At 40.3% G+C, this 27,994-nt stretch overlaps 2 protein-coding genes across 2 annotated transcripts; one reads left to right on the top strand and one right to left on the bottom strand.

Moving 5' to 3' along the window:
- Positions 1-52: 52 nt before the first annotated feature.
- On the bottom strand, positions 53-11,629 carry LOC138960169 (ERI1 exoribonuclease 2-like). Its single transcript, XM_070331931.1, has 9 exons — positions 11,552-11,629; positions 10,277-10,347; positions 9,674-9,754; positions 5,571-5,698; positions 4,744-4,903; positions 4,311-4,411; positions 3,617-3,698; positions 2,838-2,926; positions 53-2,193 (listed from the first exon to the last, which is right to left on the bottom strand). The coding sequence occupies exons 1-9, from the start codon at positions 11,575-11,577 to the stop codon at positions 568-570; spliced, it is 2,364 nt and encodes a 787-aa protein (XP_070188032.1). The 5' UTR covers positions 11,578-11,629; the 3' UTR covers positions 53-567.
- Positions 11,630-12,033: 404 nt separating this feature from the next.
- On the top strand, positions 12,034-27,486 carry LOC138960164 (uncharacterized). Its single transcript, XM_070331926.1, has 15 exons — positions 12,034-12,166; positions 13,109-13,300; positions 13,699-13,868; positions 14,184-14,310; positions 16,796-16,901; positions 17,054-17,286; positions 18,289-18,412; positions 18,982-19,076; positions 19,429-19,547; positions 19,750-19,888; positions 20,229-20,329; positions 21,444-21,532; positions 21,970-22,191; positions 24,413-24,630; positions 25,395-27,486. The coding sequence occupies exons 1-15, from the start codon at positions 12,110-12,112 to the stop codon at positions 25,536-25,538; spliced, it is 2,136 nt and encodes a 711-aa protein (XP_070188027.1). The 5' UTR covers positions 12,034-12,109; the 3' UTR covers positions 25,539-27,486.
- The last annotated feature ends 508 nt before the right edge of the window (positions 27,487-27,994 follow it).

Below are 27,994 nucleotides of genomic sequence, written 5' to 3'. Positions count from 1 at the left end.
TTTTTTTTACAACCTAATATTAATAATTACCAAATGAAAAAGGCTACAGCAGTAAATGGCCTGACACTAGCCTGAAACATTGGGACACATTGTTAAATGTGTTGTAAGATTTGTGCATCATAGATGGGGGTTTTGGGGGGGTCTCTGGGTCACATCTCAAAGTTGCACAGGCATTCTGAGCACCATTCCACTCAAACCAGTACCATTATTCAACAGCCTACATACTGTCTGATACTTTGAGGAAAAGTTAACTCAGTTCTGTCCACACAGGATTAAACACGCCTAACTTTCAGTTCTGTCCACACAGGATTAAACACGCCTCACAGTATGATGTACTGCACATGCTGTATATCAGGTGATCAATGAGATTTGTGATCCAAATACACAAACACACGTACGCCAGCATGCACACACACACACACTCTCTCTCAGGTGTTAACTGATTGTCTCAACATGCATTTCTACAAAACTGATTGCACCAGCTACCTCGTACATTCTACAAAGCAAACATTAACACCAGAGTCCATCAAACCAGCTTGATCAACAATCACCTTGAAAACGACTCAACTATCTCAGCAACTTAGCACTAACACTTTGCAGTCCAAGCCTTCTTTGTCCCGCCTGAGACCCAGGCACCTGCAACACTGGAGTAAACGAACCAGTAGCACCTGAACTTTTACTGAAACACATCTGCCGTCCTGCGGGTGTCACTGGCCCAGGCGAAGCAGTCTCCCACTTAAAAAATCCACAGCCTGAAGAGTTTGCAGAGTTGCCTGACCCTTTGACGCAGGAGAAAAACCAACGCCCCATGTTGGGACCTGGGTTTTGAGCCATGCGTCGCTTGGCCCTTCTCCCACACTTACACAGTGGAGGGGTTGCCTTCATGCTACTGTTTGAGGTCATGGGAGGGTTGTGAGGTGTTCTGAATGATCCAGCTGGGGTCGTGACAGAGTTTGTTGGTGTTTTGAATGAACCAGTGTTGGTCACTGGAGAGTTCTGTGGTGTTCTGAATGATCCAGTTGGGGTTGTGACAGAGTGTGTTGGTGTTCTGAGTGATCCAGCGGTGGTCACTGTAGAGTTCTGTGGTGTTCTGAATGATCCAGTGGATGTCATGGATGAGGTTTGAGGCGTTCTGAAGGACCCAGTAGAGTTCACTGCTGAGTTTTGAGGTGTTTTAAATGATGCAGAGTTGATTATGGATGAATTCTGAGGTGTTCTAGAGGAAACATTGCCAGTTGCTGCAGAGTTGAGGGATGTTCTAATAGACGCTACATTACAGTTACTATTCACATTGGCTCTATTCAGGGGGGCTGGTGTCTTACACACATTACCTGAAGATGCTGATTTGTGTTGCAGAGAAGGGGAAGGGGTTTTCAAAGTCTGGGGCACGGGTATTTTGGAACCTTGGAATCTGGCGTTGGAAGAACTGTCTGCATGAGATTTTATACTGCCATTACCGTCAAACATTTTGTATGTGGTGTTTTGAACATGTTGGTTGTTTAGAGTCGCAGTAGGGTGAGGTATTCTGGAGTTCTGAAGTTCTGTAGCTGAAGAATTTGTACAAGCGATGGGTGTACTGGGTGGGGTAGGCCTCTTGAAAGAACCATCAGATTTAGCGGTGGCAGCTGCAAGCAAGTTTGAAGCTGAAACGAAGCCTGTGGAAATGTGTACGTCCTTAGAGACAGTCACAGGGTTTGATGCTGGTACTTGATTTGAGTTTGTCTGAAGCTTCCTTGCAGACTGCAAATGACAGGATGAAGAAGGTTCACCGCACTGCTTGTTTCTTGGGCTTGTTCTTCTACCATTTGCTGACATTTGACCAAACTTCTCTGGTGTTGACAGTCTCATGCACTTGGATGTGGACGTCTTTTCAGGAGTAAACACTGCAGGTCTCTTCTGGGACAAGTGTGACTGCTTGGTGTTCCCACTATCCAGTGACTGGAGAATATTTGAATCCCTCATCTGAAGTCCTGTGGATCTTTCAGTATTACTCCCATTTGCATGACTATTTCTGTCAACACTGTTACCAGCAGAATCTGTATCCACATAGCAAGAAAAAGAAGCGGAGTCACCCCCTCTCTGAATTGTGTTTGTTTTCTTAGCTGGCGTTTTTTTGGGGGTGGTCTTCTTGGGTGTCTTTCTGGTCCTTGTCACAGCAGGTTGAACAGGTGGGCACTTTGAGGCAGCTGATGCCTGAGAACATACAGTCATAGCAATAAAAGAAAAACAAAAACACAGTGACATGAGTTAAAAATGTTTATTGCTGTTTATGTTGTACTGGGTTCAAAAGAACGCACTGAAACTTGCAAAACAGCTTCATGTAAAATAAATGTAATACCTCATGAATATATATATATATTAAATGAGTTAAGCAGGTTAAAGTCAAACAATTAAACATAATATCACTGATGGTCTGTACAACTGAGATCAAAAAGATGAAAGGCAACAGCACTTGAAGTGATGAAAGGCGTCTACAATATTCATATATATGACAAAATTCACACTTTATTACCAGTGTTCTGCTAATTTCACAACCTCAGCATCAAACAAGAACTAAAAACATCCCTGATGGCAAAAGGTAAGACTAACACTTCCACACAGCTACTGAATATGATAAAATCTCAGGGATAAAATTTCGAAATAACTTTACAGCTTACATCCAAAAGAAACACACTGAAGGAAAATTGTTCTTGTGCACATATGATTTCTGACACTCACTTACACAGAGACACACATACAGGGGCACACACACATACAGGGGCACACACACATACAGGGGCGCACACACACACACACACACACACACACACAAAAAGCAAACATCAAGTGCGACGTACAGGTGTGAGAGACTTGGTGATATCCATGACACAGCCATCACGGATCATTCTCCAGGCCAGGGTAGCAGTGTTTCTGGAGTCATGAAGGCCTGCAATGAGGTTAGTTTATTGTCTTTTAAAATTTATACCCAGTTGTGAATGGAATGTAAAAACATGGGCGGTTAAAAACTGGGGGTGTTAAAAAAAATGTTAATGTCAGATTCAAAGCCTTTTACAAAGTGAGATTGGTTTACTATAGAAAGATGTGTTTTAAGCACACACACACACACACACACACAAACAATCAGTACAGAAATCGTTAGATTTTATGCTTCACAAGCGATCTCACAAAAAGAGAAGACATAAAAACCGCTCAGAATCACACCCACTCAGGATCAACTTTAAAGGCATACTAACGCACTCCCGTGTTTACAAAGTGTAGTTTGCCCACAATCGATGTCAAACGCACCATAAGACCATATAATGACGATACGTCACCATGCGCGGACCATAATACATGCATTACAGCTTGTTCTAGCCTCTGAAAAAGTGAGGATGTCAACAAAGCCGCGGTGTTCTCTCCCTTGCATCAACGTTACATGTGTTGCCAAATCTATAAATAGGACGATCCAGATCAAAATGAAAATTCAAATATCTCAACATTAAAGGGGTCCTAGACCACAATATTTTGCAGGGAACTTAATTTAGTCTGTCTCCAGCTGTTGGTAAAGCAATTATCGTGTATAGTCATCGAGTACATATGGCTTTAAACTGATATAAGATCCATTCTCGGCGCTCACCTGAATGCTCTCTGCCTTCAAACTCAATACCCACATCTTGAAGAGCTCCATTTAGACCCTTGGGCTTCCGCCCATAGAATTTCTGCAAACATAAAGCACAAGTTAATAAAAGTATGTGTTGTGTAGGTTCTGTAGATTTATTAACAGCTGGAACAACGGTGACAATATCTCTCAGCACAGTGTAAGAAAGAACAAGTGCAAGACTGGTAAAGAACAACAATACGTGTGCGCAGCCCTACTTATATAGTTAATGGACATACAAGAATATTCGGGAAACATCGAAACTAATCTGGTTAGATCTACACAGTTCGGTCTGTCCGATGAGCGTCTACGCTTACGTCATGAGTGACTGCGCACTAAATCAAAGTAAGTTCCATAATGTTCTTTATCCTTCCATTCGATTCCAGTGGTATCTAGCGATCTCCACAACAGTATGGCTAATCCAGTCATTCAAGGGAACAGGCTGATACAAAATTCACAGTCAAGAGGATCATGCAGTCAAATGTAATGAAAATGTAAAAGAAAGGAACAAATATGCCTTCAAAGTTCTAACCTCATTGAAAAGTCAAAATATACTGAACAGAACCTCCACACTTTAAACAATTAGTATTTGTACAAATTGTAATGGTTATGAACATTTAAGCTGGGAATAAAAGAGATAGATGGAAAAGAACTGACGGTCTGTAAGACGTACCGTGTAGGTAGCTCTGAGGTCAATCCACTGGTTGAAGCAAGGGGCTTTGGAAATCTGCTTGCGTCTCAGCTCATAGTGAAGGCAAACACCAAAATCCCAGTCTGTGAAGTACACACTTATCTTTTAATGCTATCCAGCAACATAAATTCTTACCATCACAGATAAACTGAAGTGAAAGGACCATTTACAGGTATGTGTATATTTTTGTTCACGCCCAGCAAATGACACCCACACAGATAGACATAAGTGTACAAACTAACAGCAGCATACACACATAAACACAGCAAGTAAACACACACACACACACACACACACACACACACACACACACACACACACACACCATGCAAGCCACTGAACAGAATGACATACACACCTCCAAAAATACAAACATGTATTCTACAGTATCCACTCTTTATGAAAACAAACTTACCTGACCAGGTGACCAAGGCAGCAGTGTTCACTGCTCCATTCTCACTGTTAGCAGCCTGGGTGCCGGCTAATTGAATCTTCTTCTCCTGGAACAACTTGTGGAGCCAGTGGGAAAACTTGCGGAGGCACAGCGAGATCGGAATCCCATCATTGACCTGCTCCTAATGAGGACAGAATAAAAGAAACTTTAGTTTGCCAAAATTTAGTATAGAGATACGGGCGGGGATGTAGCTCAGTCGGTAGCGCGCTGGATTTGTATCCAGTTGGCCGCTGTCAGCGTGAGTTCGTCCCCACGTTCGGCGAGAGATTTATTTCTCAGAGTCAACTTTGTGTGCAGACTCTCCTCGGTGTCCGAACACCCCCGTGTGTACACGCAAGCACAAGACCAAGTGCGCACGAAAAAGATCCTGTAATCCATGTCAGAGTTCGGTGGGTTATAGAAACATGAAAATACCCAGCATGCTTCCTCCGAAAGTGGTGTATGGCTGCCTAAATGGCGGGGTTAAAAACGGTCATACACGTAAAAGCCGTGGGAGTTTCAGCCCATGAACGAACAAACAAAGTATAGAGATACATTGTTCAGGAAATGAAGCTTACATTTGAGATGTCTTTTACAGACACCTATAGCTTTTATTTCATTTGATGCTGAAACCTTTTCTCCTTTCAATAGCACAAATAATCATGCAATACACAAACATCTTTTTCCCAATTCCAGACTTCGATGTGTTACTCTTTGGCACACAAGCATAACTATAATGCTTCGCATAAGAAGTTATACTGATCAAATATTACGAAAAAGCCAGATGTTTCTGGGTTACAGCTAGGTACCTGCGTGATTCCAGTCAGTTGTTGACAAAATGTGCTGAGTGTAGGATTTTCCTGTGGCTGCACATAGTATTGGAACTCGCTCTCAATTTCACCTGTCTTCGTGTTGAGCAGAACAGCTGGAAATTCAACTGCAAATGAAATACAGCACAAGGAAATGAAGCATAACATTGCTCTTTCTGTTTACAGGTACAGTGGAACCCCCCTTTTAAGAACCCCCGATGTGAGACTTCCTCCCTTCAAAGACTGTCTCTTCATAACCTGTGTAAATTTACCCCCATTTTAAGACCCCCCGATGTAAGACTTCCTCCCTTCAAAGACTGTCTCTTCATAACCTGTGTAAATTTACCCCCCTTTTAAGACCCCCCGATGTAAGACTTCCTCCCTTCAAAGACTGTCCCTTCATAACCTGTGTAAAGTTACCCCCATTTTAAGACCCCCCCCATGTAAGACTTCCTCCCTTCAAAGACTTTCTCTTCATAACCTGTGTAAAATTACCCCCATTTTAAGACTCCCCGATGTATGACTTCCTCCCTTCTAAGACTCTCTTCATAACCTGTGTAAATTTACCCCCATTTTAAGACCCCCGATGTAAGACTTCCTCCCTTCTAAGACTCTCTTCATAACCTGTGTAAATTTACCCCCATTTTAAGACCCCCCGATGTAAGACTTCCTCCCTTCTAAGACTGTCTGTTCATAACCAGTGTAAATGTACCCCCATTTTAAGACCCCCCGATGTTAGACTTCCTCCCTTCTAAGACTTTCTCTTAATAACCAGTGTAAATTTACCCCCCTTTTAAGACCCCCCGATGTAAGACTTCCTCCCTTCTAAGACTTTCTCTTCATAACCAGTGTAAATTTACCCCCCTTTTAAGACCCCCCGATGTAAGACTTCCTCCCTTCTAAGACTTTCTCTTCATAACCAGTGTAAATTTACCCCCCTTTTAAGACCCCCCCGATGTAAGACTTCCTCCCTTCTAAGACTTTCTCTTCATAACCAGTGTAAATTTACCCCCCTTTTAAGACCCCCCGATGTAAGACTTCCTCCCTTCTAAGACTTTCTCTTCATAACCAGTGTAAATTTACCCCCCTTTTAAGACCCCCCGATGTAAGACTTCCTCCCTTCAAAGACTTTCTCTTCATAACCTGTGTAAATTTACCCCCCTTTTAAGACCCCCCGATGTAAGACTTCCTCCCTTCTAAGACTTTCTCTTCATAACCAGTGTAAATTTACCCCCCTTTTAAGACCCCCCGATGTAAGACTTCCTCCCTTCAAAGACTTTCTCTTCATAACCTGTGTAAATTTACCCCCATTTTAAGACCCCCCGATGTAAGACTTCCTCCCTTCAAAGACTGTCTCTTCATAACCTGTGTAAATTTACCCCCATTTTAAGACCCCCCGATGTAAGACTTCCTCCCTTCTAAGACTGTCTCTTTATAACCTGTGTAAATTTACCCCCATTTTAAGACCCCCCGATGTAAGACTTCCTCCCTTCTAAGACTGTCTCTTCATAACCTGTGTAAAGTTACCCCCATTTTAAGACCCCCCGATGTAAGACTTCCTCCCTTCAAAGACTGTCTCTTCATAACCTGTGTAAAGTTACCCCCATTTTAAGACCCCGCCCGATGTAAGACTTCCTCCCTTCTAAGACTTTCTCTTCATAACCTGTGTAAATTTACCCCCATTTTAAGACCCCCCGATGTAAGACTTCCTCCCTTCTAAGACTTTCTCTTCATAACCTGTGTAAAATTACCCCCATTTTAAGACCCCCCGATGTAAGACTTCCTCCCTTCTAAGACTTTCTCTTCATAACCTGTGTAAATTTACCCCCATTTTAAGACCCCCCGATGTAAGACTTCCTCCCTTCTAAGACTTTCTCTTCATAACCTGTGTAAATTTACCCCCATTTTAAGACCCCCCGATGTAAGACTTCCTCCCTTCTAAGACTTTCTCTTCATAACCTGTGTAAAATTACCCCCATTTTAAGACCCCCCGATGTAAGACTTCCTCCCTTCAAAGACTTTCTTTTCATAACCTGTATAAATTTACCCCCATTTTAAGACCCCCCGATGTAAGACTTCCTCCCTTCTAAGACTTTCTCTTCATAACCTGTGTAAAATTACCCCCATTTTAAGACCCCCCGATGTAAGACTTCCTCCCTTCTAAGACTTTCTCTTCATAACCTGTGTAAATTTACCCCCATTTTAAGACCCCCGATGTAAGACTTCCTGCCTTCTAAGACTTTCTCTTCATAACCTGTGTAAAATTACCCCCATTTTAAGACCCCCCGATGTAAGACTTCCTCCCTTCTAAGACTTTCTCTTCATAACCTGTGTAAATTTACCCCCATTTTAAGACCCCCCGATGTAAGACTTCCTCCCTTCAAAGACTGTCCCTTCATAACCTGTGTAAAGTTACCCCCATTTTAAGACCCCCCGATGTAAGACTTCCTCCCTTCTAAGACTTTCTCTTCATAACCTGTGTAAAATTACCCCCATTTTAAGACCCCTCGATGTAAGACTTCCTCCCTTCTAAGACTTTCTCTTCATAACCTGTGTAAAATTACCCCCATTTTAAGACCCCCCGATGTAAGACTTCCTCCCTTCAAAGACTTTCTCTTCATAACCTGTGTAAAATTACCACCATTTTAAGACTCCCTCCTTTTAAGACCCGATTTTCTCAGACTTTCTGTTCATAACCTCTGTAAAATTACCCCCATTTTAAGACTCCCTCCTTTTTAAGACCTTGTTTTCTCAGACTTTCTGTTCATAACCTCTGTAAAATTACCCCCAATTTTAAGACTCCCTCCTTTTGAAGACTTGATTTTTCTCAGATTTTTGGAGGTCTTAAAGGGGGGGTTCCACTGTACACTGTTGTAACAGACATCAAAACTGAACAAGGTTTGTTTAGCTCTGACAAAAATATAAAAGAACTGTTAAAATCTAATGTATAGGGCTCCCCAAACTGTGCATCCCTACATCTTGTACACACCAAAAGCTGAAAAACATTCATGGAGGCTGTCCCGGAACGCACTACATACAAGTTATCATGAATACCATTGGTAGTGGTACCATTTTTAGATCATTTTCTACCAGATCTGTTCTGACGCAAATGTACGGAGATAATCTAACCAACCATAATATTTTTGTGAAAGACTCAGAGCACTTCTGAATGTCCGCAATACAATGACAAAGATCAAGAGTCAGCGAGGAATGTGCCTTCCAAAAGCAAGAATATGAACTTCCTGGTTTTGAGACCCTCTAAAATTCTACTAAGGCAGTCCAATTAACCATTTAGTCTTGTTAAAGCCCCTGTTGGCAGCCCTGATGCACTAACCTAATTGAATAACCATGGGTGCAACCTGGAAAATTCCAAAAACCGGCAAAAGTTGAGGTCCAGCTTTTTTAGTATTTAAAATGCCAAAAAAAACCTCTCCTGGAACAAAAACATCGGCAGCCGATGAAACCAAAAACCGGCTGCCGGCGTGTAGCCGGCAGAGTTGCACCCATGAATAACTTTTTTTGTCCTTTCTTCCCTTCTTGTTTTATTTGAAAAAGTTTTTTTGTTTATATTTCCCTTTCATCCTGGTTATTTATTTATTTATTTATGTTGTGGGTGTTTGGTTTTTTTGCAGATGCAATACATGAGAGTTTGACACTGACAGTGACACACATGTGTCTTTGGTTTAAATAATGTCATTCGCTCAGCTTCCTGACGAGTGGACGTAAACTGATAGAACTATCAAGATAAGTTTTGTGTGATTATTTGTTAAGGCTGTTGGGTCGAAATATCTGTGAATGTATTGTTTTGTCAATAACAACGTTCCAACAACTTACCTTTCTTGTTTTTTGATTCTGAATTTTGGAACGTTGGCAGTCTCTTTGTTTTTGGATTTTTAAAAAAAATAATGTCAATCAGACCAACCATATCTTTGGACATAACAAATGTAATTGAGGAGCAATGCAATTGTTAACAACTTCAGGGTTTTAACAAATTAAAACTAAAACTAAAAGGCAGTCAAAAACATATTCAAAAACTAGTTTCCATCTACTCTTTGAAGCTACTACCTGTAGTTGGTATATATAGATACATTGGTTTCACTCACTGATCTCCTGGGTTCTTGATTTGTCTCTCTCCCAGCAAGTGGATTCAAAGTCAATCACAATGAGGTAACTGAACCCTTGACCTGAAATTCAAACAAACACAATATATAATGAAGCTGAATTGTAAAACAGAAAGCAAAACAAAAAACCCAAATGTGATTAAAAAAATTAAATTGGAGAAAAAAGAAAACACGGCTCAGGGGTCAGAGTTCCATTTTTAGTTTTACTTTTAGTCCCTTACAAGTACATGTATACAATGATAAATACGTTCTTTCAAGACTTGATCACAAAACAACCTAGGCCAAGGTGTTTAAAGAATCTTTGTATCTTACTCAGTCAAACTCAAAGCATACAATATAAGCTCTGCTTTATAATGTTACTAAAAATATCACAGGAATTCAAAGGTTATATGTCAGTATCACTCCAAGAACTTTACTTTCTTTTTATACAATGTACAATGTAGTATCATAACATGGCGTTCTCTGGACAATATAGATTTGGTAGTGATAATTGATATTCCTAATTTGAAACTTTTTTAATATTATTATTATTAATGAATTTCATGAAACCGGAAGTTCCAACATGAATGAAACATTTATGCCTACATAATTTGTGCCTCTTTTTTGCTTCTGCTGAAGAACTGGAAAGTTTCTTCTCACGTAAAAGGCCCAGTTCCCTGGAAATAAAAACATGAAAGTTTCATTTTCAACAAGTTGCAGACTGTAAAATATGTTAACATCAGTTAACTTAATAACTGTAACTTTTCATTGTTCAACCTCCTGATTTTAAGTAAAGATAGCATAGCTCCAGGAAAAGGAATGCGCTTCACTTTCATAACAATACATCTCCAGAATAAATTTCTTCCCTGCATGTAAAAAAAAAAAGTTGTATGTTTCTGGTAACATGGCTACAAAAAATAGGGTAGGTAGGTCGAGATTTTGATGTTGTTGTTATTTGTTTTTTGGTCAGGGTAGAAAATAACTATACAGTGACGCAAAGACTGAAAGAGACTGGACTTACTATACAAAGAGAAAGACAACACATTACAAAACAAATGAGACAAAAGGGATGCGGGGTTATCCCCCTTGTCGGCGGGAAAAAACTAGGTAGGGTCGGGTGACCAGAAAAATACAACTTTTTTTTGTTGGCCTTAACAGTACTACTACTAACAGTAACACAACACTATTTCATGTTATGTAGCTAAGCGAACACGACATTGATACTTAGCACTATAACTATAAGTATAAATCTCATAATAACATGAAAACTGCTTGTATTAGTAACACTAACTGAGAAACTAATAATACTTGAACTGTACTGTTTTCCTGACATTGTCAATCTAGTTCTTGCTTCCCCCACTTTTTTGTCAACTGCAGGGATGGCCAAATCATCCGCCCGATCGCCAGGGGCGAGTACAAAATCCGCTGGGATAGTAAAAACCGCCTGGCAACTCGCCCGGCTGGCCAGTGAACATTTTGGTCCAATGCAACACTGATGGTTGTAATATCGAGTTTCAGAGCAATATAAACACTGCAGATTTAAAATTTTGAGAACATACCAACTATTGAATTAACCAAGCTCAAAGTCGTCGACTGAGAGAGAGAGAGAGAGAGAGAGAGAGAGAGAGAGAGAGAGAGAGAGAGAGAGAGAGAGAGAGAGAGAGAGAGAGAGAGAGAGAGGGTGCAACTAACTGGTCAGATTGATTAATAGTCGAATCTAAGGAAAGTGGGGTGGACAGGGAACCTCTTTATTTTATTTTTTTCGGTTTTTATTGTTTTTCGAGATAAAAGTTCGGACTTCGATAAAATACAGACTATTTCTGCGCCGCTGAGCATGCGACCTTTCCAAACATTATGTCTTATATATGGTCAGCTATGTACCTTGCAAGTTGCTTTGTTGTTTTCATTTCTGATCGCCAAGTTCGATAGTTCGGATTTTGCCGCAGTTCTTTCCGGAAGTTTATAAGCCGGAAGTAGCTTTTATCAGTTTACCTAATGCTTGTACAACAACCTAAACACTTTTCATTCGGCAGTGTGCGCTGTATTTACAAAATAGCACAAGAAAATTGGTTGATTAAAATCAACATGGCCGAAGCAGTGTTTTCATAAAAGAAGCGGTATTGTACGGGCACAAGTTGTATTTTGGGTTACATGTGTTGCAGAGTATTTGCTACGTAGACCTACAGTATAAAAACATGCGAAGAAGAGTGATAAGTCTGTGTTAAAAAGAAAAGTTCAATTGAAACAAAAAAAATACACAGCATCATATCAAGACAATGTATAGCTGAGACATGGGGATGCATCATTCTCGTTATTGTTTAAGACTGTTATTTCAGATAGTGGTAAAAAGAGGATGTCTATATACCGGAGCCCAAAACAGACCAACACGAAAGCACATGGCCGAAGAAAATCTACAGAAGTAGAAAGTGGACGATCACCATGGCAAAAGATACGAAAGAAGTGGTACAACACGAAAAAAGAAAAGCGCACGACACAGTAAGCATACATTCTTTCGTCTGTCAATACTTAAAAATGATTCTGTCACCGGTTGACCGACTTTAAAATTGGCAATCTAGTGGCTGCTAGTGCTAGGGTTAGTACTTAGTGCTAGGACTGGTTGGTCCGGTGTCAGAATAATGTGACTGGGTGAGACATGAAGTCTGTGCTGCGACTTCTGTCTTGTGTGTGGCGCACGGTATATGTCATAGCAGCACCGCCCTGATATGGCTCTTCGTGGTCGACTGGGCGTTAAGCAAACAAACAAACCCGTTGACCGCATGGCTGCAGCAAGTATTGAAGTACACACACACACGCACACACACAGTCTCAGTTGACATAGGACAGCAACCTTTTAATTTCATTCAGGTTCACCTTTGGACAACTCACAGACGAAAACTTTGAGAGACAGACAGAAAAAGATAGAGTCAGAGATGGTGGGGAGGGATAAGCTCAGGGGATACGTATATTATTTTCAGTGTCTATAAAGTAGGCTATAAACAGTGGTGGTGTTGGAGTTGAATGATGAGTCAGATTGCAAGAACTAGCCGAACTAGTCACATACAATGATACACACATCAAGAGTACAGTGTCCTGAGCAACACAAAATAGGGCGAAGAGAGTCAGATCCAAAGGGACGGGGTGATTGGCTATATTTATATATATATATGTTTGTTTTGATTTATTTTAATGGAAACATTTTTTTTAATTGATTTATATAGCCTAAGCTAAAGTGAAGTCAACAAACAGTTGACATAGGTTATCGACATTCCTGATTTATAATATATCAGCATAATCTACATCAGTCAGGTGTTGGATGGTATGTTACTTTTTTTTTATTATCTGTTTCGAAACAGATCTGATGGATGCTAAATTCTCTCAAAATGCTCATGAAGTGCATGCAAACTGCACCATTTCCTTACCAGATTAATTCGATTTCAGAGGTCCGCCAACAATGCAGAAGGAGAACCAGCAGCAAAAAAGAAATGCTTACATCCAGACAGCTCATCATCACCAGGTTCCTCGGGCATCAATGGAATTGGTGACCAGCCAAAGAAAGATGCAGAGTCTGTTCCAGCCAAGGTGTATGATGAGTACTACTTGGCAAGGAAAGCCCAGCAGAAAGCTGCAATGGTAAGTGGCTGTTCTTGTTTTTACTTCTTTTTTTTTAACCTTTTACTTTTATCACAACTTCATTCTGACTTAATTTGCTCTAAATCTAATGTTGCTTAAAACTTGCTTATCTTTGTTGGTTTGGCTTACAAATCAGGCACCAGGTCATGAATCACTTGATTAAATGTGTGTGTGTGTGGGGGGCGGGGGGGGGGGGGGGGGGGGTCTGTGTGTGTGTGTTCATCTGGGGGTAGTCATAAATAAATAAAGATGAATAACATTTTGTATAGGTGTCTTCCTGTGATGTGTCAATAAAGAATCTTTCAGATTAATGGAATAAAACTAGTTACAACTTACATAAGATTGTATTACGCATAGATTACTGGTTAACAAAATGATTTTGTGTATGTTGTTTTCAGGAAAGACCAAAATTGTTCCTGACTCAAAATAATGTTCAATTGAGCAACGAGTCTGAAACTTCTCCATCTGACAAAGGAAAAGCGCCACACCTGCCACGGTTGTCTGTAATTGAACTTCAGACTCTGTTGATCTTTGCCCTCCAGAGGGGACAGTTCTGCAATGTGCCAGGGTATGATTTAGAGAGTTAATGTTAAATATTTACAAAATTTGTAGTCAGATTCATGAAGAAGTGTACCCATTTGTCTGCATATGTGTGGTTGCGTGTCAGTTAATTTGTCTGTTGGTGTGTCCAGGGCTGAATTCTAGGTTTAAAGGAGAAAGAAATGAAAGACGCCTGTGTATTTTTTCTTTCTGCTATGCAGTATGCTATGCTAAGTTACTGTTAATGTCCCACGTACTAGTGACTATTTTGGATATGAGATGGGTGTTTATACGCTAAAGATTTTCTTTCTTCGAACAAATGTTATGTATACCTGTGTGACAGATGGTGTTGCCTGAAGCGCTCGGGCAAGATGTCCTCTCTGGTGCTTGTGGTCCTGGGTGACGTCAGTGCTACAGACTTCAAGCAGAATCAGGACTGCTTTCCATTTCTCTGTGAAACATTTAAGGAGGTATGCGTTAGTTTGACAGGCCTCTATTTTGGATGACTGTGGGGCATTGATTTATTCCTCAGTGGTAAAGTGGTTCCTTTATGTTGTGGCCTAAAATAAAAATCTGTTAAATATTAGTCTTAATAGAGAGAGAGAGTCTTTAAACAGAGGCGAATTTACTGAAGCTATGATGTGAAGAGAAAGTCTCAGAAAATCAGATTTTAATGTAGGGGGGGGGGGGGGGGGGGGGAGTCTTAAGCTTAAGATGAAGGATGTTATAACTGAGGTTTCACTATGTGAAGCTTTTTAACATACTTTTAGACACAGAGGTTTCACTATGTGAAGCTTTTTAACATACTTTTATACACAGAGGTTTTACTATGTGAAGCTTTTTAACATACTTTTAGTCCCGCAGTGGGGCACTGCGGTTATGAAATTAAAGGCCCCTCCTGTTTTTGGAACCGCAGGAGCTTTCTAGTTTGCTGTTAGGTAGATTTTTGGTTCCTCTTTCCTGTCATGCTCTCTTTTTCTTCATGAATTCTTTTCTTTTTTCTGCCTTCTTGCTCATTCACCTGTATTTTTTCCAAAAATCTCTTCTCTTGCTGCTTGTCTCGCGATTCATGTATAGTTTAATCTGTTAGTGTTTTGATGTAAGTCCAGCAGTAGATAGGTTAAGCCTATTTTAACATACTGGAAACTGGTAATCTTCCAGTAGGTATTAATTTAGTTTTACTAAAGCCTGCTGGGACACAAGTAATGGGTTAGTGCATTTGTAAACAGGAATCGCTTGACAAGTGGCCCCCTTCATCCCCCCCTTCCTCGTCCTGATATGGCTCTGCATAGTCGGCTGGACGTTAAGGGCTCAGTTACACCTGAAATGTTGAAAAAAATCACTTATTTTTGTTTTACTTAGTCTTTGAATGTTTTATGTAGCAAAATGAATATATTTTCACACACAGTCTTCCTTTTTTTTTATAAATATAATTTTTTTTTTTTTTTTTTTTTAGTGAGGGGGGTCTGAACGCTACAGACGCCATTTTCTCCCCCAACTTTCAAATTTCAGGCTGACAGCTTTCGCACAAAAATAATGAGCTACTCCCTATTCAAGGGAAATAATGTATGCTCCCTGCAAACAACCACTTCCGTTTCTTCAAATTCTTCGACTGAGAGCGTGTTTCGAAGGTTTTTTCAGTTATTTTTTCAAGGTTTTGTGAGGTTTACATCGGTGAAGGCTGTCAGAATGCCTTCTGATCTCAAACTGCGGGGCACGAAGAGAAAGAAACGTAAATTTGCCGGGAATCAGCACACGAAGAAGCAAAACAAGTCCAGTGAATCAACATCTTCTGAAATTCAACCCATGGTATTGAATGAAAATGCAGAAACTGTTGACATTGTACCTGATGCTGAAGACACGATTTTGCAAAGTGCCACGCCTACATGTTCAGAAAGGAAACTTTTGAACTTGTACAAGCTGCCATCCAGTGATTCAAGTGAATCAGAAGAGCACAGAGATTGAGGAGACTGGGAAGAGAAGAAGAACTGGTTGCAGTGGAGGGAGTTCCTTACATGGCAGGTGGATATTAAACAAGCAGAGGCCAGCCACTGTGAGTAGATTTGTGTTTTTTGGCCGTCACCATGGATTTTGACGGCCACTTTTTTGTCCGAAAAATACACTGTTCGACCGCTCAGGACAGCATAACTTTTTTGTTTTTTAAGATATTGACCTAAAACTTTGTCAGTTTGTGTGTGTTCTACTTACACATAGGGCTGGTTTGTGAACCTCAATTTTAAGTCTGTGTACTCTACCTTTTTAATTAGAGGGATGTGTATCAATTGATTTTTTGTTAAAAAAAAGTGTCGGACTGACCCCATCACTAAATTGATAAAATTACCCAGCAGCAACTGTATTTGAGGTTCACAAACCAGATACAAGTCTTGTCTGTGGATTTGTAGAGTTTTGTTCTGTTCAGTTGACTGTGTGTGAAGATATTTTTTCCAACATGACCTTACCGTTCATTCGGGGCGTTCCGTTTGATTTTTTTATTTAATTAATTTATCATATCTTTGCAAACACTTTATTGCTTAAAACTGTATATAATACAGAAGTACAACTAATAACCTTTCCATAGGCCAAGTTTGAACACAATCCATCAGTATTTAGCTGTTGTGGTAGTGGACACAAAACTGACCCCCGGTTTAGGTGTAACTGAGCCCTTAAGCAACAAATAAACAAACAAACAAACAAACAAACATACTTTTAGACACAGGTTTCACAATGTGAAGCTTTTTAACATACTTTTAGACACAGAGGTTTCACTATGTGAAGCTTTTTAACATACTTTTAGACACAGACTTTCTACTTAACTGCTTCTTGCACTACCACCTTTGTTGTAATTTTCAGACTGCAATGCTGGATTTGCAATGAAACTATGTGCAAATACAACAGTTTTTTTACCCCCAGTCAAGCTAATGGCAAGACTTTGCTTTGCTTTTTATCTTTCAACAGAATCTGAGAGTCAGACTGGTTAGTCCCAGCTCATACTTCAGCAGTCTTGATGTGGACCTGTACGCCGTTCCACTAACAAAACAACAACTACAGGAGGTTGTCAGAAGTAAGTATTTGTTCAGCCTTTTGCAGACTAATGGAATTTGGATCATGTTGTCAACTTAAGATGTGGTAACGTACGCTCTTGTTAACTTTCTGTTTAGACTATGTAGCAAGTGCTTTGGAAATCAGCATTTTAAATCCTCTGTTTTTTCACAGAGAACAATGGGCAAATATCACAAAGACATGGCAAGAAGGTGGTGTTTCCTGTGCAAGCCAACTTTCCATTGCCAGCGAACATCGAAGGATACACCAAATACGAATGGAGTAGCGATCAAGATAAGAAGAGCAACCAAAATGCTGATGCCGGTCAAAAAAACAAGAGCAACCAAAACGCTGATGCAGGGATGGTGAACAGCAAGGAGATCTCTGGAGTGATCAAGAGTGAAAAGGTAACAGGAGGGATTCAGAGTAGACTACATACCAGTGTGGCAAAGGCACAGAGATTGTAATGCAAAGAAAAACAGTGGTGGGGTCAGTAGTGAAGAGAAAGACAGTGGTCTGGTTGCCAGTACAGGACAGGAATGTTACCAGGATTTAGTTTCTTCAGCAAATTTGCCAAAATCGCTGCCAAAAAATTCAGCAACTTTCAGAAAGTTAAAAAAAAAAAAATCCTTGGTATTACCTTCCCCCCATCTTGAAAAAAAGCTAGCAATCCTACCGAAATCATTGACAAGTTTTGGGCGATTTTGAAATAAGTTTCACCATTTCGCCAACGGAGGACGCCAAAGGACATCAATGTAGCAGAAGTATGGTTGATGACAGAGACATTAATGTAGAGAAAGAGGCAGAGGATGGGATGGTACTCACAAAGGAGGATACATGACATCAATGTTCCACTGTAAATGATGAAGTTAAAGGTATAATAAAGAGAAAGGAACTGGCAAGTGTGCTAGCAAACAGAGTGATTAGTAAAAAAAATTTGGGTTTATCAATCAATCAATCAATCAATCAATGAGTCTTATATCGCGCATATTCCGTGGGTACAGTTCTAGGCGCTCTGCAGTGATGCCGTGTGAGATGAAATTTTATACGTCCAGTAGATTGCAGCCATTTCGGCGCATATTTACCTTTCACGGCCTATTATTCCAAGTCACACGGGTATAGGTAGACAATTATTAACTGTGCCTAAGCAATTTTGCCAGGAAAGACCCTTTTGTCAATCGTGGGATCTTTAACGTGCACACCCAATGTAGTGTACACGGGGGGAGGTTCGGACACCGAAGAGAGTCTGCACACAAAGTTGACTCTGTGAAATAAATTTCCGCCGAACCTGGGATCGAACTCACGCTGACAGCGGCCAACTGAATACAAATCCAGCGCGCTACCAACTGAGCTATATCCCCGCCCAAGAGGGTTGCAAAGATTTTAAAAGAGAAAATAAATATGTGCAGGATGCTGACCCAGGTGTGGTGAATGACGAAGATGGAGCTGAAACCAAGGTCATTTCCCCAGTGCAGTTACTGCTGAGTACAAGTCAGATGGTGGAAGAAAAGTATCCCATGCCTGGCGATGAAGGTAAGTGTAATTTTCATCTTCACTGGGATGAAGAGATTGGTACAGGAACGACAAGGTTACTCTGTGTTTCATATGCTCAGTTTTTCTTCCATAGAACTGTTTGACATCCACAAATATCATTGTCTCACTCTCAGTCTCGCTTGTGTCTTCCGAACAAGCTTCTGGACAATTTGTCAGATAAGTTTATTTTACGTATCATAAGTGTTTGTCTGTCCACTTAAAAGACCGCTGGGTCAAAGATCAGTGACTGTATCATATTGTTTTTTCACATTATAACATACCTTGCTTGTTTTTTAATTCTGTACGGTTTGACAGTAAGAGATTTTGAAGCTGAATGGCTTCATCATTCATTTTACTGTTGTACATGTATTTTGTAATTCAATGTATAGCCTCAAATTATTACAGCCGTTCTAGCATGCCTCCAGCAGGTTCAAATGGTGCAGATTAAAGATCATAACTTGTTTACAGAAAACAAAAGTTTTTCTAGAGAATCTGTGGTTTTAGTAGTGATTTGCTATGCATATAGAGCAAACATGCTAATATTACATTTGAAAAAATATGTGTTACAGATGCTGCATCTCGGTACCCAGGGTTTATAAATACCAAAATGCAGTATGAGCCTGCCACAAAGGAAAGCCCGCTCTTTGCTCTGGACTGTGAAATGGTAAGTTTTAAATATCCTTTGTTCAACTGCCATACAACTGCCTAGGGTTAACAATTCCGTTGAATTCCTCCTTTATCAAAGTAAAAAAAAGTTCATACTCTTCTATGCAGATTGAAAGAATTGATGTCAGTTGCACCGAAAATATACAATGCTTATATGTTTTTTTATAATCTGAATAACAAAGTGACTGTGGTGAGATGAACAAAGTTGAAAAACAAAAGAATTCGGTATTCTTTTTTTTTATATATCATTTCTGTTGCTTAACTGTGAATGCAAGAAAGGAGCAGAATAGATATTACTTCTTGGAGAAACTTACACTGAACATTTATAAAACTGCATGTCTTTGTTTCAGTGTCTTACCACCGTTATGAAGCAAGAGCTGACCCGTGTGTCTATTGTCAACGAGAAAGGTGAAGTCGTGTATGATGAGCTCGTGAAACCGTACAATGGCATCATCAATTACTTGACAAGGTAAGGAGAAGGCTGGGATAGAGAGCTTTTGGTTTGAAATCAAACAGAGAAATTGAGATTACACAATGTTCTATTTCTTTCTTTCATTCTTCTTGTTCATTTTCAGGGTTTCATTGAGAAATTAATCTGAATTTTAGCGCAGTAGATAAGCTTCTCTGTAATACTGATCTGTTCTTAATGAGTCTCTTGAATTAAACAACAGGTACAGCGGTATCACAAAGAAGATGCTGGACCCTGTGACCAAACGCTTGGAGTATGTCCAGCGTGAGATTGCCCACCTTCTCCCTCCTGATGCCATCTTGTGCGGCCAGTCTTTATGCAATGATCTGAACGCTCTCAAGGTATTTCATGCCATTCTTGTGATAGAGGCATATTTTGTAATTGGTTTGTTGAGCTTGAAAACTGGTTTCGTAGCTTTCATGCAAAAATGTTATAAAATTGGAGAATTCTGTACATAGCTTTAGTTGGTCAGCACACTTTTTTGATACATGTGTACTTGTTGATGACCTGGACACATGGGGACATCGTGCCATGCAAGCACAGAGCCTTATACAGAGAAAGGGGACACGCACATACACACACACACACATGCAAACACACACACACACACCCACACACATGTACGTCCACACTGTTACCATCATTGCTCATTGAAGTATTTTGCTGTTCCCACTTTTCCAGATCTTCCATCCTTACGTCATTGACACAAGTGTCATCTACAACCTATCAGGAAACAGAAGAGTTAAGTGTGGACTCAAGCGACTTTCCTGGCACTTTCTGGGGTGAGTGGATATTCTTCTACTGTTCCTTCACACCTAAATGTTGTCTGTGTCGTCAGTTTTGGACCTGGTCATCTGCAAAGGGTCATCCGAGTGCAACTTTTTCTTTTTACATTTAGTCAAGTTTTGACTAAATGTTTTAACGTAGAGGGGGGAATCGAGACGAGGGTCGTGGTGTATGTATGTCTGTGTGTCTGTGTGTGTGTGTAGAGCGATTCAGACTAAACTACTGGACCGATCTTTATGAAATTTGACATGAGAGTTCTCATTTTTTTGATAAATGTCTTTGATGACGTCATATCCGGCTTTTCGTGAAAGTTGAGGCGGCACTGTCACGCTCTAATTTTTTAACCAAATTGGTTGAAATTTTGGTCAAGTAATCTCCGACAAAGCCCGGACTTCGGTATTGCATTTCAGCTTGGTGGCTTAAAAATTAATTAATGACTTTGGTCATTAAAAATCTGAAATTTGTAAAAAAAATATTTTTTTTATAAAACGATCCAAATTTACGTTCATCTTATTCTCCATCATTTTCTGATTCCAAAAACATATCAATATGTTATATTTGGATTAAAAACAAGCTCTGAAATTTAAAACGAAGAGAGGTACAGAAAAGCGTGCTATCCTTCTCAGCGCAACTACTACCCCGCTCTTCTTGTCAATTTCACTGCCTTTGCCATGAGCGGTGGACTGACGATGCTACGAGTATACGGTCTTGCTGCGTTGCATTGCGTTCAGTTTCATTCTGTGAGTTCGACAGCTACTTGACTAAATGTTGTATTTTCGCCTTACGCGACTTGTTCTTTCTTTCTTGTATTTTTCTTAGCAGACACAAGCTATTGATTGAGATTGTTAAGACTTTTTTAAGACTTTTCTGTGTGGTCTTTTTGTTTTTTGACTGCTTTGCTTATGCAGCATTTTGGTCCTGTTTTAAAGAGATGAGACTTGTCAAGAGCAAATACGTTCCTGAAAGTGAACAAGTTTTTTGGCTTATTGTTTTGCATTCTGTGGTTCTTAAAGTCTTATACTGTGACTTAACTGATAGTTTTTCATTCTGAATGTATCCTTTGACTTGAGGAAGCCTTTTAAACCATTACAAAGAATACCTTATTTACAGGAAGGTCATTCAAGACTCAAGTGCAGGCCACTGTTCTTCTGAAGATGCCATTGCAACCATCGATTTGGTCAAGTTCAAACTCAGCAAAGGTGATTAAGAGTGAGAGAGAGAAAGTTCGAGAAGTCCGTAGGGGAAAAAGAGACAGACAGAGAGAGTGAGTGACAGAAATGGAGAGAGAGGGGAGAGTTTAAATGCATGTTCATGTACTTATCCTTGTCTTTGTCATTTATCTGGTCTGCACATCTGTGCTTGAGTTCATGTCTGGATGTATTTATTTGTGTACCATGCAACATAAACCAGTGTGTGTGTGTGGTGTGTTTATGTGTTTGTGCTTACATGTGTGTGTGTTTCCACTCTCTCTGTGTAAGGTTCTGCATGGTAAATAAAAATGTTTAGTTATTGATTCAATGTACAGGTTTGGAGTTTGGGGATGCAGTGTGTGTGTGTGTGTGTGTGTGTGTGTGTGTGTGTGTGTGTGTGTGTGTGTGTGTGAATTAAAATGATTAGTTATTGTTTCAATGTACAGGTTTGGAGTTTGGGGATGCAGTGCTGGGAGGAATCACCATGCCTAACATGGAGTCTTTCAGTGAGAGTAATCAGTCGCTGAACAACCCTCAGACTGAGGTCACACGGAACCCTCTTTCGTCAACTACAAGGTCAAAAAATCAGCAAACCCTGCCTGGGGCAGCTAAAGTCGGCGTCATGATGTGCAGTCTGTTTGATTTCCTGGACTGCAGGAATATTGAAGGTTAAACTATGTGATATAGCTTTCTAACCCCTGTGTATCAAATTCATGTTTTGCTGTGGTTTTTGGCTCACATAAGTGTAGCCTATGCGATGCTAACTTTTGTCTGTCTGTGCGTGCGTGCGTATGTATGTATGTCTGTGGTAGAAACTTTAACATTTGACTGAACACCGAAATACTAATTTTTCCTGGTTATTATCCAAGCAACAGCTTCAAAATATTGAAGCAATGATCAACATTTCGTCGGCACGTATGTAGTTAAAGTGTGTATCCAAAGAAAACGGGTGGTGGGGGGTTTGTGTCGTGTGTGGTATGTAGACCAGGTCAGGGGTCAAGGTTAGGTCAGATCGCGTGAAGGATTGTGGTATAGATACAGTTATCACCGAGCTGCAGTTCGCCGATTCGGAGAAGACGATTTCACATTGTTCGGTTTCGTAGCTCCAGAAAAATAGATAAAGAAGATACCAAAGGAGATTTCCTACAGGTTACCACAGCGTGTTTCCCAGTGTCTGCGCGAGGAAGCGCTGTCAAAAGCGCAGTGTCGATCTGGCCATCTGGCAGTCGTGTCCCCGTAAGTAGGCTACAGACAGACAGATCTAGATCTAGTGTCTCACACTCTTGCACCGTGTCACCTATGCTTACTGTGTGTGTGTATGTGTGACGGAGTGATTGAGTTTGTGTCGATTTCTTACGTGAGCTTTGAAGGCTTCGCCTCTTGTTAGAAGAATATGTCCATCAGAATCAGGGAAACTTTGCCCCCTGGGGCAAACTGAACACAGACAATATAGGGATTTGTAGTGTTAAATGCATCAGAAAGTATCCTACTCCATTTTTAGGTCTTGCATATTAGTGAACTGTTGTAATAAGGCATGCCATTTTCATTGTTTCGTGAGAGTGGAGAAAGGGATTAATTTCTTTGAAAGATTCAGTTTTTCTAGATCAAGCTTTCAGATTTTGCTTTCAGCAAGAGTGTGCAGCAATTACTGCTAGCAGTTTCTGCCTTTCATTCCATTAGTATGATTACAAAGAAAGGGCTACTGCCCTCGGACTCATTAGCCTTGACCTGTTTTACAGTTTAAGATCACGTTTTGTAAATAATTTATGTACTTGTTTAAGTTTTTGTATTTTAATCATTAAAGTCAGTTTGGAATCTGAGAACACGATTTGGAATCTCTGTGCTGTGTAAACATTAAAAAAACCAACTTGTGGAGCTTCAGTTCGGCCCAAATCTATACATATAATAAAAGAGAGTGTCTGTCTGTGTGTGTGTGTGTGTGTGTCTGTGGTCGCCATACCTCTGAGATGGCAAGAGGCAGGAACAAGATAGTGTGCACGTACACTCCCTAGGTGCCGCAGATGTGCACCTGGGTTTTAGTTTCTTGATTCATTGTTTCCTTTCTCAGATTATGGACCTCCCATTTATTGAATACAGCCTATATGGTGCAATATCAGTTCAGTGCCTACTGTTCACCTGTAGCAAGCACATCATGCCAGTGATATTAGAGACTTGCTATTGCTCCTATGAGGGGAAGAAATGAAGAATGAAAAATTAACTGGACAGTTCCGGAAATTTCTAGAAGGTAAGGGAGATAACTGTTCACCTGTAGCAAGCACATCATGCCAGTGATATTAGAGACTTGCTATTGCTCCTATGAGGGGAAGAAATGAAGAATGAAAAATTAACTGGACAGTTCCGGAAATTTCCAGAAGGTAAGGGAGATAACTCTTTTTTGTCTGTGGTCGCCATACCTCTGAGATGGCAAGAGGCAGGAACAAGATAGTGTGCACGTACACTCCCTAGGTGCCGCAGATGTGCACCTGGGTTTTAGTTTCTTGATTCATTGTTTCCTTTCTCAGATTATGGACCTCCCATTTATTAAATACAGCCTATATGGTGCAAGACCAGTTCAGTGCCTACTGTTCACCTGTAGCAAGCACATCATGCCAGTGATATTTGAGACTCGCTATTGCTCCTATGAGGGGAAGAAATGAAGAAAGAAAAATTAACTGGACAGTTCCGGAAATTTCTAGAAGGTAAGGGAGATAACTCTTTTTTTGTATCCAAACAAAGGAGGTAAAGCTAATGATAATGGGATAGCGAGCGTCTTAAATTGCTACAGGGCTCCGCTTACTCCCGGGCGAAGCCGGGCTTAACTGCTAGTAACTTATAAAACACAGTAGTCAGAAGAATTCCAGTCCGTGACATTCTTTTTCTTCTCAACAGCTTGCATGATTGGACGCGAGAAGCTGGTGACAAAGTACCAAGAGGAGCCAGGCTTGAAGTGTCTTGCTACAAGTAGTGACAGACAGGCGCGCAAAGAAGCACGTAAAGCTGCCAAGGACACCAGATTCACCTGGGCGGTGTTTGCTGAGTTCGCTGACCTCTTGGAGTCCCAGGATGTTGCCACAGAAACAAAGGAACCGTCTGCAGAAGAAAAAAAGGTACTACATTGGAACCCCCCCTCCAAAAATCTGAAAATCGGGTCTTATAAAGGAGGGAGTCTTAAAATGGGGGTAATTGTACAGAGGTTATGAACAGAAAGTCTGAGAAAACAAGGTCTTAAAAAGGAGGGAGTCTTAAATTGGGGGGTTCCACTGTATACTGTGAATTGATTTACAGTGGTACCTATGATGTGAGGCCCCTCCAATGAGAGGACACCTCCCTGGAAAGAACACCCGTTTTCCTTTGCCTATTATTTCTATAAAATATACCTGTCATGACAGGCCACCTGCAATGTAGGGACACTTGTGGTTGGTCTCAAGGGTGTCCTTTTATCACAGGTACCACTGTACTGTCAGATTTTGGTTGAATTAATCTTTATGCTTTAATTAGCATGCTTTTAATGATGGTCAGTTATGATGTGTATATGTTTTTAAATTATCTTTGTAATGGCTTTTCTTTGTTTCTTATTTCTAACTTCTGTCCCCTCCGGAAACAAGTGTTGATTTGAACATTATAAAGACAGCACCTGCAAATCAGAGCTAAATAGCAAGTTTGAATGAAATGGCACAGCAATAAATGCTTTTGTTGGGTTGCAAAAATGTGGGCAATAATATTTTTTGCTGAGTTTATATATTTTTGGATTCAGAATACAATGAAATCCCTTTTGTGTCTGTTATTGCAATGTCATTTTTGGGTTAAAGAGAAAAAAAACATGGAAGTATGGATTTGTAAACAAAATATTAATGTACTGTTTGAATTGCAGGTTGTCTTCAGGAACCTGGACAAGAATTTGAAAAAACTTGTGAAGAAGCTGCGAGAGAAATGTCTGGTTGCCGTGGTGATGCCAGGAAGGTCCTCTACAAAAGGAGAGCATACAGAAGCAGCAGCATTCTTTCATATTACATAACTCGTGAGGGGATGATAGAGAGGGTGGGGAAGAACATTTTAAGTGGGTGGGTGTGTTTTCATGTGTGCGTGTGTGTGTGCTTCATTTGCATGAAATGAAAACTATGCTTAACCGTTTATCTGCATATGGGCTTCCATGGGATCTGTGAAATGTTTTGGTCTGTGAGTACATAAATTGTATTTTCCATATGTGCACTTCCGTGATACTGGGTAACAATTACAAAATCAGTGAGTGACTAACTTTGCAGGTCAAATAACTTGCTCGCACAAAGCCTTGGACTCAGTTGATGGTTTCATGTGATGAATGACAATTTTGTCTCATGAAATAAAACGTGTTTGCAAAAAAAGTTGTGTTTGTGAATGTTTTTGAGTCACTTGAGAAAAAGTGACTCTATGTAATCGGTCAGTGTTAGTCTGTCCGGCCGGCCGTCCGGCCGGCCGTCCGTAGACACCACCTTAACGTTGGACTTTTCTCGGAAACTATCAAAGCGATCCGGCTCATATTTTGTTTAGTCGTGACCTCCAATGACCTCTACACTTTAACGATGGTTTCGTTGACCTTTGACCTTTTTCAAGGTCACAGGTCAGCGTCAAAGGAAAAATTAGACATTTTATATCTTTGACAAAGTTCATCGGATGTGATTGAAACTTTGTAGGATTATTCTTTACATCAAAGTATTTACATCTGTAGCCTTTTACGAACGTTATCAGAAAAACAAGGGAGATAACTAGCCTTTTCTGTTCGGCAACACACAACTTAACGTTGGGCTTTTCTCGGAAACTATAAAAGTGACCGGGCTCAAATTTTATGTGAACGTGACTCCCAGTGACCTCTACACTTTGACGTCTGCTTTGGTGACCTTTGACCTTTTTCAAGGTCACAGGTATGTCTTGAAGGAAAAAAATTGAAATATCATATCTCTGAAACTATTCATCGGATTTGATTCAAACTTTATAGGATTATTCTTTACATCAAATTATTTACATCTGTATTGTGTTGTGAATAGCAATTTCTTCCTGTCCATCTGATGCCTCATATAATATTCAGAACTGCGAAAGTGACTCGATCGAGCGTTTGCTCTTCTTGTTAATATTTTTGTTTATCGAAGCATGGCCTCAAAATGGCGCTTGAAAGTGGGACATGAACAAAGCTTCTCACTTCTATGCACTGGTGTTTTTGTTAGAAACACCAAAGATCATTTGTTGGGGCACATTTTTCCAATAAAAACACAGAAAATAATATAACACTTTGTTATTTCAGATTTAGATGGAAATGAAAAAAAGCCTTGTCGTAAGTTACTTTCGTTTCCATAAACGCTTCAGGGAGAATGATTGTCTAAAGAACTAACGCGCACACTTTACAGCTACAACATTATTTTGTATGCTGGATTATAACTTACTTGATTAATTAAGCAATAGATCTTTCAAAAATATCAATGATTGGCGATAAACGCAGACGATTTTCCGATCTCGCTTGGTTTTGTTTCCTTCTGTAATGTACGCAAAGCACACTAACTGACTTCACGCAGTCAACCCCACCCAATTGTCAATGTGTTGTGATGAAATAGATGCTCGAGAACCTTCCAATTTTTGTCTTTGGAATATCTGATTGAAAACAGGTCTTTTGTATGTGGACAAGCCTTTTGAGTTTGATTATTGACACATTTTGTCAAAGTGCTCATGGCCCATAGCTGTTACCCAGTATCATGGACGTGCACATATGTATTGTAGATGGTGTATGTTGTTCACGGAAACGTAACAAGATGTGTTTTTGTGTGGCACAGGCTGTTGGTGTGAGTTTCGTGTTACATGTATGAATATGTATCTTTTAAAGGCTAATGATTGGTGTAAGTTTGGAGAACTCCAGCCTTCCTACATTCTTAATACTGTGCAATAAATTTGTTGGCCAATGTTCTCTGCTTATTTTGAAAGTTAAACTGAAGTTTGTATGCGTGTATTTTTGGGTGTATGCGTTAATGGGTGTATGTGTGTGTGTGTATGTTTGCATTTGGTTCTGTGTGTCTGCATGTGTGTGTGTGCATGAGATTGGTTGCTGTAAAATTTAAGATGGCTGGTTTTGGTATGGCAGGCGACGGATGCAGTGGCGTGGTGGTAAGACGTCGGCCTCCTAATCGGGAGGTCGTGAGTTCGAATCCTGGTCGCTGCCGCCTGGTGGGTTAAGAGTGGAGATTTTTCCAATCTCCCAGGTCAACTTATGTGCAGACCTGCTAGTGACTTAACCCCCTTCGTGTGTACACGCAAGCACAAGACCAAGTGCGCACGAAAAAGATCCTGTAATCCATGTCAGAGTTCGGTGGGTTAAAGAAACACGAAAATACCCAGCATGCCTCCCCCGAAATCGCCGTATGCTGCCTGAATGGCGGGGTAAAAACGGTCATACACGTAAAAATCCACTCGTGCTAAAAACATGAGTGAATGTGGGAGTCTAAGCCCATG

The sequence above is a fragment of the Littorina saxatilis genome, linkage group LG2, assembly GCF_037325665.1.
Source record: "Littorina saxatilis isolate snail1 linkage group LG2, US_GU_Lsax_2.0, whole genome shotgun sequence".
NCBI lineage: Eukaryota > Metazoa > Mollusca > Gastropoda > Littorinimorpha > Littorinidae > Littorina > Littorina saxatilis.
Note: the sequence above shows the minus strand (reverse complement) of the source record. Positions and strands in the feature narration are given on the sequence as shown.

Coding starts and splice junctions, on each gene's coding strand:
- LOC138960169 (XM_070331931.1), bottom strand. CDS start 11,577: ATGAAAACAACAAAGCAACTTGCAAG. Junction 10,348..11,551: donor ACAACAAAGCAACTTGCAAG/GTACATAGCTGA, acceptor TTTTATTTCCAG/GGAACTGGGCCTTTTACGTG. Junction 3,699..4,310: donor ACCTCAGAGCTACCTACACG/GTACGTCTTACA, acceptor TTATGTTTGCAG/AAATTCTATGGGCGGAAGCC.
- LOC138960164 (XM_070331926.1), top strand. CDS start 12,110: ATGGCAAAAGATACGAAAGAAGTGGTACAACACGAAAAAAGAAAAGCG. Junction 16,902..17,053: donor ACTACAGGAGGTTGTCAGAA/GTAAGTATTTGT, acceptor GTTTTTTCACAG/AGAACAATGGGCAAATATCA. Junction 18,413..18,981: donor TCCCATGCCTGGCGATGAAG/GTAAGTGTAATT, acceptor TATGTGTTACAG/ATGCTGCATCTCGGTACCCA.